At 63.2% G+C, this 11378-nt stretch overlaps 1 protein-coding gene across 4 annotated transcripts; it reads right to left on the bottom strand.

Annotated features, from left to right (window-relative positions):
* Positions 1-106: 106 nt before the first annotated feature.
* Positions 107-10776, bottom strand: MAP2K7 (mitogen-activated protein kinase kinase 7). 4 transcript variants are annotated; one of them, XM_034945277.3, is made up of 12 exons: positions 10536-10776; positions 8745-8792; positions 4698-4839; positions 4465-4531; positions 4221-4334; positions 4022-4141; positions 3790-3897; positions 3434-3613; positions 3263-3343; positions 3005-3147; positions 2389-2434; positions 107-2286 (listed from the first exon to the last, which is right to left on the bottom strand). In XM_034945277.3, exons 1-12 carry the CDS (start codon positions 10657-10659, stop codon positions 2152-2154), a joined length of 1308 nt encoding a protein of 435 aa, XP_034801168.1. In that variant the 5' UTR covers positions 10660-10776; the 3' UTR covers positions 107-2151. The 4 variants fall into 4 exon arrangements, with proteins under 4 accessions (XP_034801168.1, XP_034801167.1, XP_034801170.1 ...); XM_034945276.3 differs by having other exon boundaries at positions 3005-3168; positions 10536-10753; XM_034945279.3 differs by lacking the exon at positions 8745-8792 and having other exon boundaries at positions 10536-10755.
* Positions 10777-11378: the final 602 nt, after the last annotated feature.

Genomic DNA, 11378 nt, shown 5'->3' with positions numbered 1-11378 from the left:
CTAGCTCCCAAACCTGCCTCAGTCTCCCCTCAATGCAGAGACCTCCCCCCGCAACCACCCCCTTCCCATCTCGCCCTGCCAGGCCCATGACACACCACAGACTCGGTGGAAGAAAAGGAAGGGGTTTATTCTCAAGCGTCTAAGGGTTTACAAACGAGGGCATTTTGTTTTAAAAAGGGGCAGGGCGACACTGGCGGCCTGAGGAGGGGTCCATTGGCTGGTGGGCTGGCCCGAGCCACCCTCAGGCCCCTGCCCACCCGGTCCGCCCTCTGCCTGGTCCAGAGGGATGGCTGGTGACGAGGGGGGAGGTCTTGGGAGAGGCTGGGAGGCAGGAGAGACTCCCCCAGGGCTCCCCACTTAACACTGAAGGGGGTGGGGCTGGGCGGACACACACTCATAAAACAGAAAATAAAGTTAAATAAAAATAAAACCAGGCAGCCCGGCCTCGGGCCTGTGCTGGCCCTGGGACCAGCCATGCAACCTTCCGGCAATCGCAGAGGCCCCCATGGCTGGATGCAGGGGAGGAAAGGGCCAGGCCTGTTGGCACCCCCACCCGGCAGACCCCTGGCCCCTGACAAAGGGGCCAAGGGGCAAGAGAAGGTGGCTTTCCTCCCTGGGGGCAGAGAGTAGATGACATCTATGACTTTTTAAACATGCGGCGTTTTGTGAATATCATGATAATAACAAGAGTCAACAGGCTAAGTGAGAGGAGAGGGATGCTACGCCTACGCTGCCCCCACCACGGCCAGCCGGCTTCTGTGCCTTTGGTGTTGGTTTTTCTTTGTGATTTTACGGGGTTTTGTGTTTTTTTTTCTTGTTTTTTGTTTTGTTATTTTTTCTTGTCCACTTGATTTGCATGCAACACCCACAAAAAGGAAACACACCCCCTCCTGCTCTGGCCACCCCAGCAGGCTCCGGGGGGCACCTGGCCTGGGTCCCCGGTGCACTCACCCAGTCCTTCCCAGTCCTGGACCTCAACGTGGACTGGGCCAGGTGTGGGTGAGTGGAGGGACGGCCGGGGGCACGATGGGAGTGACCGCCTCGCACCCCCACCCTCAGCCCGGCCCCCACCCCTGCTGGAGCTTGTCACACGTCCTCAAACCCCCACATCCACTCCCTCTGCCCTCCATCCCTGACTCCCTCCGGACCCCTCCCTTGGCCCTGCTCCGTCACCGATTCCCTCCGGTCACCTGCTCTGCACCATGCCCCAAGACCACCTTCCCTGAAGGCCATCCTGTGCGGCCAGGGCCCCGCAGACCCCTCCGCATCCCCTGAGGTCTTCAACTCACCCCAAGCTGTGGCCCCCGGAGACCCCAGAGCAGCGGCCCCAGCCCAGCTCCCCAGTGCCCGAGGGCGGTTGGGGCCCCACCACAAGCAGCTAATCGTGACTTTGGTAAAAGTTTCTGAAGGTACCGACAACCCCACGAGAACAAGCTCTCCTCCGCCCCCACCCCAAACACCCCACCAAGTACAATAAAATACAATAAACTCCAAAAAGGACCCCCTGAGATCAAAGAGAGAGAGAGAGAGAGAGAGAGCGCGAGCGCGCAGCCCCGTCCAGCCGCAGTGGCAATGCCCACACTGCCTGGCTGGGGGCCACTGACTCATTGCGCCATGGGAGACCTATGCAGACCCAGGGGACCCATCAGGAGGTGGCTGGGCCCAGGCTCAGGCCAGAAGAGAGAGAGAGGCAGGGAGGGTGACGGGAGAGCTAGACAAGGACAGAGAGGTAGAGCAGGGGACAGAGAGCGACGGAAGAGGAACGGGCGCGTGGGAGTGGCGAAGGACACAGCACGCTGGGAGCGTGCATGGTGGCTGCGGGACTCCGGGGCTCTCTCCTGGCCCCTGGGGGCCGCCCCGGCCCAGAGGCTGCGGCTGAATGAACAGCGACTCTGCTCGCGGCCTGCTGTCTTCCGTTCACAGTGTCTGTCGGGGGACGCACACGGCCGGCTGACCCCGGGGTGGGAAGGGCAGGTGCTTGGTAGGCCCGGGGCGGGGGGGGGTGGGTGGGCACCCCCCACTCTCTGTCCTCAGCCCTAGGTGGCCGTCCAGGTCCCAGGTCTCCCCTGGCAGGCAGCTGGGTGGCCAAGTGGGGAGGGGGGCCTGTGGCCATGCCCCTGGCCCCCTGTGGGGCTGGCCGCCGCCAAGCAGCTACCTGAAGAAGGGCAGGTGGGGCTGGCTCAGGACGCCGCTAGTCCGCGGTGACTCAGTCTTCGCCATGACATCCTTGAACCAGGACGCCACGTCCACCTCCAGCGTCTCGTAGCGCTTGATGAAGCTGTGTTCCTGTGGGCCCGAGGGGGTGGGGCTTAGGAGGAGACGGTCTTCCCTCCTGGCCTCGCGCCTCCGCAGGGACAGGACGGGGACTGGGAGGGCTCAGGTACTCACAAGTAGCTTATTATACTTTGGTCTCTTCCTGTGATCTTTAGTAAGGCTAGAGCAAGAGAAGGGAAGACAGATGTGAGAACGAGGGAGGAGGGGATGCCGGCCCCACCCCTGTGCTCAGGCCCTCCCCAAGGGGCCAGGGGTCCCCAAGATGTGTGTGGGGGAAGGAGCTGTGGATGTCCTCAGGACCCCGGCTGACAGCGGGGAGCAACTGTGAGTCCCGGAGCCTCCTGGCCTAGGGCCAGGTGGCAAGGGCCTGGCTTGGGGGGCCAGAGCTGGCTGAGGTCCCTCAGAAAGGTGGGTGGGGCTCCCCTGAGAGAATCGAACATGGCCCTCCCGAACTTGTAGCTGTGCTTGTTGCAGAAGCGTGCTCACAATCTCCAATAGCCACCATGCCAAATGCCACAGGGCTGGCTGTCCCCTCAGGCTAGGTCCAAACCCAGCTCATGGCTCCCCGGGCACCAGCTCCAGCTCCTGTCGCAGCCGCCAGCCACGAGCCCGCCCACAGTCGCATCTGCCCATCCCAGGGTGCGGCCTCCATTCCCCTCCTGCCGTTGCCTCCCCAGCTGCCCAGAGCAGTGGGCTGTCCCTGACCTCCCAAGTGGAGGGAGGTTCTCACCAGTCTTTGACGAAGGACTGGAAGTCCCCCGAGAAGCCCATGTGTCCGGGCAGAAGCGGGGGCTCTTCCTGTAGGACTTTGGTGAGGACCTCAAAGTCCGTCTTGCAGTTCTTGTAGGGAAACTGTCCTGTTGCCAGCTCCACCTGGGAGGGAGACGGGCAGGGCTGGACCGGCCGGGACAGGTTTATGTTCTCCTCCCTGCGAGTCCCCCAGAAGCCCTCACTCCTGGCTGGAGAACAGGGGAGGACCCCAACTCACCAACGAGATGCCCAGGCTCCATACGTCGGCCCGGATGTCATAGTCCGGCTTGGTGGGGTCTGGGGGGTCAATGCGCTCGGGCTGCAGGGGGAGGAGGGGAAGATGTATCTCCAAGGCTGGGGCCGGCCTCCCAGCCCCCACCCCCTCCCCCGCTGGGGGGCCCCCACTCACTGCCATGTAGGCGGCACAGCCGGCGCTCCGCGTCTTGGCTTTGGAGTCCACCAGGCGGCCGCTGATGCCGAAGTCGCAGAGCTTGATCTGGCCCCGCTCGTCCAGCAGGATGTTGGAGGGCTTGACGTCACGGTGGATGACACCGTGCTTCTCCTTCAGGTAGTACAGCGCCTTCACAATCTGCAGGCACGCAGAGGGGGGTGCATGTGGCAGGGGGCACAGACCCAAGGCCACCTGCCCGGTGCACGCTCCACCTGGCCACTCACCGCCTCTGTCATCTTGCCCAGTGCACACCCCGCCTGGTCACTCACCGCCTCTGTCATCTTGCCCAGTGCACGCCCCGCCTGGTCACTCACCGCCACTGTCATCTTGCCCAGAATGCGCTCGGGAATGGGGCCCTGCATCCGCTTCTTGAGCTTTTCAGCGCAGGTGCCCATGAGCTCCATGGCGATGAAGACGTCTGTCTGCAGGGAGAGGGGGCACCCGGGGGAGCTGTGTCTTCTGGCCCACCCCCCAAAGGCTCTGCTCCCTAGGAAGGGGCAGGGGTGAGGGAGGAGGAGACGCTGCAGGGCGCGGCCAGGGACTCACGTTGGTGATGAACGTCCCAAAGCACTGCACGATGTAGGGGCAGTCGTGGCTCTTGAGCACCACATCCAGGTCCATGAGGATGCGCTTGTTCTCCTCCTTGTTCCCCGAGCGCCGCATTTGCTGCACAGGCAGGGACAGGAGGGAGCCTTAGCACCGGCCTGGGGTGTGGGGCGCAGCCGGGGTAGCCGCCAAGGCTCACCTTAACGGCAATGACGTGGCCGGTCTTCCGGAAGCGCATCTTCCAAACCTGGCCGCAGGTGCCGCTGCCCATCTCGCCCAAGTTCTCCAGGTCGTTGATTTCTGCCTGGTAGCGCTGGGAGGAGAGGGAGGGTTGGAGGGTCCCTGGGGCCTCTGCCACCGCCCCCTGCCCCCCACTGGCGCCCCCAGGATGGGTCCAGCCTGGCTGGGCCTCCTCCCTCTCCCCGCCACAGTGAAGGTGGTACCTGGCCCCCGATGGTCAGGTAGCCCGTCTGCTTCATGATCTCCTGCAGCTTCTGGTCAATCTCAATGCTGGGGACATGGAGCAGGTGCCGGTGGAGGTGGGTCCTGACCTTAGGTTGGCCACCCCAGCCCCCCATACCGGGGTTCCCACCGGTTTAACCACCCTCCTCCCAGGGCTGGCACGGTGGCCCCTCAATGCTGCTTCCCACCCAACCCTGCTGGGCCCCTGGCTCACCTCTCCATGCTGCGGGGTGTGAACAGGGTTGACGGGAGCCCCAGCATGTGGCGGGGCCGGGCGGGGGGCGTGGGGTGCTGCGGGGAGCTCTCTGAGGATGGCGAGCGGCTGCCCCCATCGTTGGCCAGCGGGAGCTGCAGGGCTAGGGGGGTGAGAACCAGTGGCAGGGAGGGGGGTCAGCGCCCAGCTGGTGCCAGCTCCACATCTGGCACTCCAGGGAGGGGTCGGGACCCTCACCTTCCCCTCCTGGGTTTCCCGAGCTAGGCTGGCACAGCCCCCTGCCCTGCTGGGCTGGAGGAGCTGGGGTCTCCCTCCCCCCCCAAACTGTTCTCAGGGTCCCTTGTCTCATCCCCTGACCTGGAAAGAGATGGAGGAGGCTAGCAGGGGAGAGGGAGCCCCAAGTCTACGCTGACAGAGAAACGAGATGGGGACCTGAGGCGTCCCTCGGCCAGGGGGCCTCCCTGACAGGTGTGTGCACTTCCTCCCACTTCTGCCCAGGAAGCAGGCCCAGGGCCACAGCACCCACAGGATGGATAGGCGAGGGCGGAGTGCCTGCCAGGACTGGCCCAGGCTGTGGCTCTGCTGGTAGCACTGAAGTTGGCTCCCAGACAAGAGCGAGCAGGGCCACGCTGGGGAGGCAGCGGGCACGAGACCCAGGCTTCAGGCTGCCTTGCCCTATCTTCTGTTCCGGGGTCAGGGAGGGCCCCCCTCAGGCCAGTGGGCTGACATGAGGGCCTCCCGGCCTGGCCTGCAGAGCTGGGGCCCATGGGGGCAGGACAGGACCTCAGGGGGCCTGCATCCTCTGGGAGGAGAGCTCGGGGGCACAGCTCCTGCAGGGGCTGGCGGGACCAGGTGGGGCCAATGCTGGGCCAGGCGGGGGTTGGCTCATCCAGCAGCCTGCATGCGGGCAGCTCGGGCATGCTACAGCGGGTGGGCAGGCGGCGGGCAGGCAGCAGGCACCCTGGGGTGGGCAGGCGGCATTAGGGGTGGGAGGGCAGGAGACAGACAGACAGACAGGAGCCAAGACTAGGGCCCAGGTGCCCAGAGGAGGCGCTGCAGAGACAGGCCAGAGAGGGGCCTGGGACAGGAGGGCAGCTTCCCGGAGGAGCTAGGGTCTCCCTGGCTGGGCTGGCAACAGGGTGCAGGAACAGAGGCTGGGATGCTAACGTGGCCTCCAGAGGAGCCAATCCTGACACCTCACATCCTAGCGGCCCTGACATCGGCTACACACACCTACCAAGGTGCCCCTCCCACAGGAGCTGGGGCCTGCCGCTCTCCAAAGCCCTCAGCAGACAAGCCCCTCTCCCCCTCTCTTCCTCCTGCCTCGTCCACCTTTTCTCCCCACAGTTCTGCAGGCTCCTGGTGACTGGTGCCCAGAGACTAATACGAACAGACAAACCCGCTCCATGCTGGCAGCTAAACCCCGTCCCTCCCCTGTGTGCCCGGGACCCTGATCTCAGCCAGTAGGAGGGGCAGGAAGACACCTCAGTCCCAATGCAGGAGGCCCAGCATTGCCCCTATCTGGTCCTGCCAGCCCCTGCAGGAGCTGTGCCCCCTAGCTCCCCTCCTGGAGGACCAGGCAGGAGCAGGGGAAGGGCTCTGGGGACCTTGGGACACAGCCAGGCCCAGCGTTCATGACTGGCCTAGAGGCCTCACCTCCCGTGCCCCTCCCGCTGTCCTGGCCACTGCCGCCTCTGCAGCACCACGTCACCTCCCACTGTTTTTTTTTTTTTTTGAGATAGGTTCTCGCTCTGTCACCCAGGCTGGAGTGCAGTGGCGTGATCTCAACTCACTGCAACATCCCCCTCCCAGCTTCAAGTGATTCTCCTGCCTCAGCCTCCTGAGTAGCTGGGATTATAGGTACACGCCACCACACCCAGCTAATTTTTGTCTTTTGAGTAGAGATGGGGTCTCGCTATGTTGGCCAGGCTTCTCCCTCTGCTTCTTCAGGTCCCTGCGCCTCTGCTCTGTCCATGGCCCGAGCCACAGCCCCAATCCCCTTCTGGCTCCCGAGGGCCTGTGATCCCCCCAACCCAGCCCCCAACCCCTGTGCACCTGGCATCTCTTGAGACACTGCCTAGTTCCCGCCCTCAGAGAGTATCCGAGTCCCGCTCACACCCTGCACTCAGCGGTTGAGGACCACAGCCCTCGAGGAGTCCTGTGGGCCCCCTCCCTGACAGAGCCCACCAGGCCTTCCGAGGGTGGCCCCGGAGCCTGGGGAGGAGGCTGCCGGACCACAGACTGGAGCATGGGGGGATGGAAGGGAGGGCTCAGGTAGGCACTGGGGGAAGGAGGTACACAAAGGCCCTGAGAACAGAGGCCACAGAGGTGGTGATGGCCACATGGCAGCTCAGGAGGGTGGAGTGAGCGCAAGAGAGTGAGGATGAGAAAGAGAATGGATGAGAGAGAGTGAGAGGCTGGAGGGCACGTGTCTGCCGACAGGAGCCACAGGTGCGCCGGCTGCCATGTCAACATGCACGCACACGCTGTGCAAGTGCACGCACGCACAACACACACCCGGGGCATGCCGTGGACCCAACACCCATGCAGCCGGGACAGAGTCCCCCTTGCCCTCGGACACACATACTCACAACCACTCACAGGGCCAGGCACCCCATCTACTCTCTCTCCCAACACAGGCGTGGGGCACAGCCTGCATACCCAACACAGGCTGGCACTGCGCTCAGAGCCCTGGCGGCCCTGTCTTCTCTCCCCCCAACTCCTTCAAGACGCTTTTTAAATTTTTTTTTTTTTTTTTGAGACGGAGTCTTGCTCTGTTACCCAGGCTGGAATGCAGTGGCGCGACGTCAGCTCACTGCAACCTCCACCTAATCTTTTATGTTTTTTTTTTTTTTTGAGATGGAGTTTTGCTCTTGTTGCCCAGGCTGAAGTGCAATGGTGCGATCTCAGCTCACTGCAATCTCCGCCTCCCGGGTTCAAGCGGTTCTCCTGCCTCAGCCTCCTGGGTAGCTAAGATTACAGCCTCCCGAGTAGCTGGGATTACAGGTATGTGCCACCATGCCTGGCTAATTTTGTATTTTTAGTGGAGACGGGGTTTCTCTATGTTGGTCAGGCTGGTCTCGAACTCCCGACCTCAGGTGAGCCACCCGCCTCGGTCTCCCAAAGTGCTGGAATTACAGGCGTGAGTCACTGTGCCTGGCCTAATCTCTAGTATTTTTAATGCAGACAGGGTTTCACCATGTTGGCCAGGCTGGTCTCGAACTCCTGACCTCAAGTGATCCGCCCTCCTTGGCCTCCCAAAGTACTGAAATTACAGGCATGAGCCACTGCGCCTGGCCCAGTTTTTAAATTTTTGAGACAGGATCTCGCTGTCACCCAGGCTGGGGTGCAGTGGTGTGATCATGGCTCCCTGTAGCCTCAACCTCCCCGAGTGTTGGGATTACAGGTGTGAGCCACCGTGCCTGGCCTCCCCAGAGGCTTTGTTCAATTCCCACTGTCTCCAGAGGTTCCCCCAGGCTGGCCCCCTGCAGGGCCGCTCACCCAGCTAGAATGTTCTCTCTGGTGGGAATGTGCTCCTTGTCCAGTGGGACCCCCTATTGCAGCCCCCTGCTACAGAGGAGAGGGGCTCCGTCTGTTCTATTCACTGCTGTGTCCCTGGCGCCCAGGGCTGGTATGGAACCCGGGGGTTGCTATGTGTTCACCTAGTTGTTGAGAGAGATCCATAGGCACAGGCCACCCACCCACCAAGCCCAACTTTCTCGTTCTCTCAGTTACACACACACGGGCGTGCACCCCCCCCCACCCCCGGAGGCCACAGACTCCCATTCAGTGGGGGAGCCCACCTCCTCCTCCAGGGAGTCCAAAGTGGAGCTGGGAGGAAGGGAGGGGGAGGAGGAGGGAGGACACAGAGGAGGCCGGGCTGGGCTGACCGCTGCTTGAGTGGAGTGAGAGAGAAAGTGAGAGTGAGGGGAAGGGACATGGGGACACACACAGAGCATGGGGGCTGGGGGACGCCATTCTGCGGCCGGGGCAGCGGTTAGGTCAATGGTGCAGATGTCCAAGCAGCGATGATAAAAAGGCTGGTACCTGCTCGTTGGGACGGGGCAGGAGCAGGGCTTAGAGTGATCACAATAACTGGATGGGGAAAAGGAAGAAAAAAACAACACCACGATAAATCACAACAGAAACGACCGATTCGTCCAAAAGAAAAGAAATCAAATCATAAACGAGGAGGAGGGGGAGGCACCGAACTGCAGAGATGGCTAGGAACCGACAGAGATGGGGAGGGCGGGGAGGATGGGATGGAGCTGACACAGACAGAGACGCCTGGAGGGGACTCCTCGGGGGCCTGCCTGCCACCGGCCTCCTAGCTCTGCATGGGAACGGCCACCCCTGAAGGCACCCGGGATCCTGGACTCAACCCTGTCTCATCCACTCAGGGGCCAGGGAGGGCGGCCCCCAGGGGCTAGCAGGGACTCGTGTCTTGGCTGGGCTTCTTGTCCCAGGCAGTGCCCTGCACCAGAATCCCCACCTCCATGATTTCTCTGGACCCCCAAGAGACTCCCCAAGGAGGAACCCACGCTGACTCAGGTCAGGAGAGGGAGGGACAGGAGGGTGTCAGGCTGTGAAGGTCAGGCTGGGTGACCAGGGAATGGGTGGGGTGCCCAGATACAGGGGGTACCTTTCTCGCCTGCCATAATGACTCCATAGAGAGAACTAAATAAACTATGAAGGTCACATCAGAGGAGACAAGAGAGAATTTTACTGGGTCAAGAAAGACACAAAAAGGATCATGGGTCAGGGGTGGTGTTCACAGGGTTTGAAAATCTAATTCCCTCCAGCCCAGAGGATTTAGAGACCAGGCTCTTGGGGAAAAAGCCGGGAGACTAGATATGGTCAGTGTTCCCAGGCCAGGTGTGTGTGGAGTGAGAGGTACTGATCTAGGATGACAAGGTGTCAGGGAGGTAGGTACCGAGATGGTGGGACTGATCAGAAAGCAGGTGGAGGTATGCTGGGGCGCGGGGGTAGCAGGCCTAGAGTCACACTGGCCTCAGGTGTCCCCAGGTCAGGTGGGTGTCGGTGTGAAGGGAAGGGGAGCCATCACTTGAACACAGGTGACAAAGTCACCAGGCTGGCTGGGGGTCGATGTGCATTTCTGGAGGTCAGACACCACACGCTCACCAAGATGGTGGCAGTGAAACTGGTCACAGGGATTTGAGGGGCCTGGTGTATGTGGGAGGGGGTCTGCTGAGCCCAATGCCATGGTCACTGTCGCCAAGAGGGGGAGAAGGGACCCCCCTCCCGTCCCCCCACCTCAGACACGGTCACAGGGAGAGCGAGAGGGAGAATCCTCGGGTCAGAAGAGATGGGGAGGGGCTCTATGTGGTCAAGTAACCTCAGGTGTCCCCGAGCCAGGCGTGCGCGTGTGCGTAGATCGTCGCTGCACGGGGCTGACGAGCCCCCAGGCCGGGGGAGGGGGGCGCCAGACAGTCCCTGAGATGACGAGAGTGGTAGCATCAGGTCAACAGGGACGTGTCTGTGTTTTCGGGGCGACCTGGATGTGGTCACTGTCGCGTGGAGTCGGGGAAGCCCGACCCAGAGGATCACGGCGATGGGGGCGGGTCATCAGCTGGGGGCCTCGCCTGAGTCCGGGAACTGGGCTCCCAGGCCCTGAGGGTGCGAACCCCCCGGAGCTCGCCGGCTCCACGCCCCCCGGGTCACCGTGACCCTCGCCCCGCGAGCCCGCAGCGGGGGGGGGGCGGAGAGGAGCGCGAGCGCCCCGGAAGCGGGGGCGGGGCCTTGTGGCGGGGGCGGGGCCTCCCGCGGCGCGCGCCCCGCCCCGCCCGCCCGCCCCCTCCCCCACGCCGCCGTGCTTACTGGGCCTGGGCCGCTGGGGGCTGATATCCAGGTTGAGGTCGATCCTCCGCCGGGCCTCCCGGTTCTCCTGCTTCAGCTTTGCTTCCAGGCGGGACAGCTTCTGCTCCAGGGAGGACGCCGCCATCTTCCCCGCCGCCACCGCCGCCGCGCACCGCCCGGCCGCCCGTCAGTCCGGCAGACAAACACCGCACTGCGCCTGCGCCCGGATGACCCCGTCGAGCCGCCGTCTCGCCCCGCACCGCGCATGCCCGCGGCGCGCACCCGCCCTTCTCCGCGTGCGAACCTCCGCGCGTGCGTGCTTCGGCTCAGCCCGAAGGATGACGCCACCTAGAGCTCGAGGCAGGCAACGTGCAACCCCCGCCTTCGTCGCCACCACCACCGTAGTGCGCATGCGCCAATTCCCGATCGCTCCTGAGAGAGGCGCTGCGAGGAAACACCATTCTTCTGAGGACGGTGGGCGGGGAAAGCGGCGCGCATGCTTAGCGAGGCGAAGCCGTGTTCGCGCGCGTGGCTTTTGCGCATGCGCATTCCTGGAACCTCGTTCCCAAAGCGGCAGTAGATCCCTGGTCTCCACGGCGGTGCAGCCTCAGCCTCCTCGCTTTTCACGGTCGGCTTGGGCGTCCCTTCGGAATGCCTTCCTCACTGATGGTGCTTTATTAGGATTCCTCTTGTGCTTAATTACCTCCTAGCCTCCTGCTGGCAGCGGGGTGCCGCCTCCTCACCGTAATTAGGCTCCGTCGAGAGCCCTTTCCCTTCTTGCCAGCCCCAGCAGGCTCAGAGTTGGCCGAAGCCAGGGGGGAGGGGACGGCCATGGGAACCCAGCGGTGTGACCCCTGCCCTCGG

Source organism: Pan paniscus, chromosome 20 (genome assembly GCF_029289425.2).
Source record: "Pan paniscus chromosome 20, NHGRI_mPanPan1-v2.0_pri, whole genome shotgun sequence".
Lineage (NCBI taxonomy): Eukaryota > Metazoa > Chordata > Mammalia > Primates > Hominidae > Pan > Pan paniscus.
The sequence above is the reverse complement of the archived record's forward strand: the minus strand, read 5'-3'. Positions and strand labels throughout refer to the sequence as shown.

Excerpts from the sequence above, each read along its gene's own strand:
- MAP2K7 (XM_034945276.3), bottom strand. The coding sequence starts at position 10,659 with ATGGCGGCGTCCTCCCTGGAGCAGAAGCTGTCCCGCCTGGAAGCAAAG. Across the intron at positions 3,614-3,789 it reads TGGGCAAGATGACAGTGGCG|ATTGTGAAGGCGCTGTACTA; the intron begins GTGAGTGACCAG and ends GCGTGCCTGCAG. Across the intron at positions 2,287-2,388 it reads CAAAGTATAATAAGCTACTT|GAACACAGCTTCATCAAGCG; the intron begins GTGAGTACCTGA and ends TCGGGCCCACAG.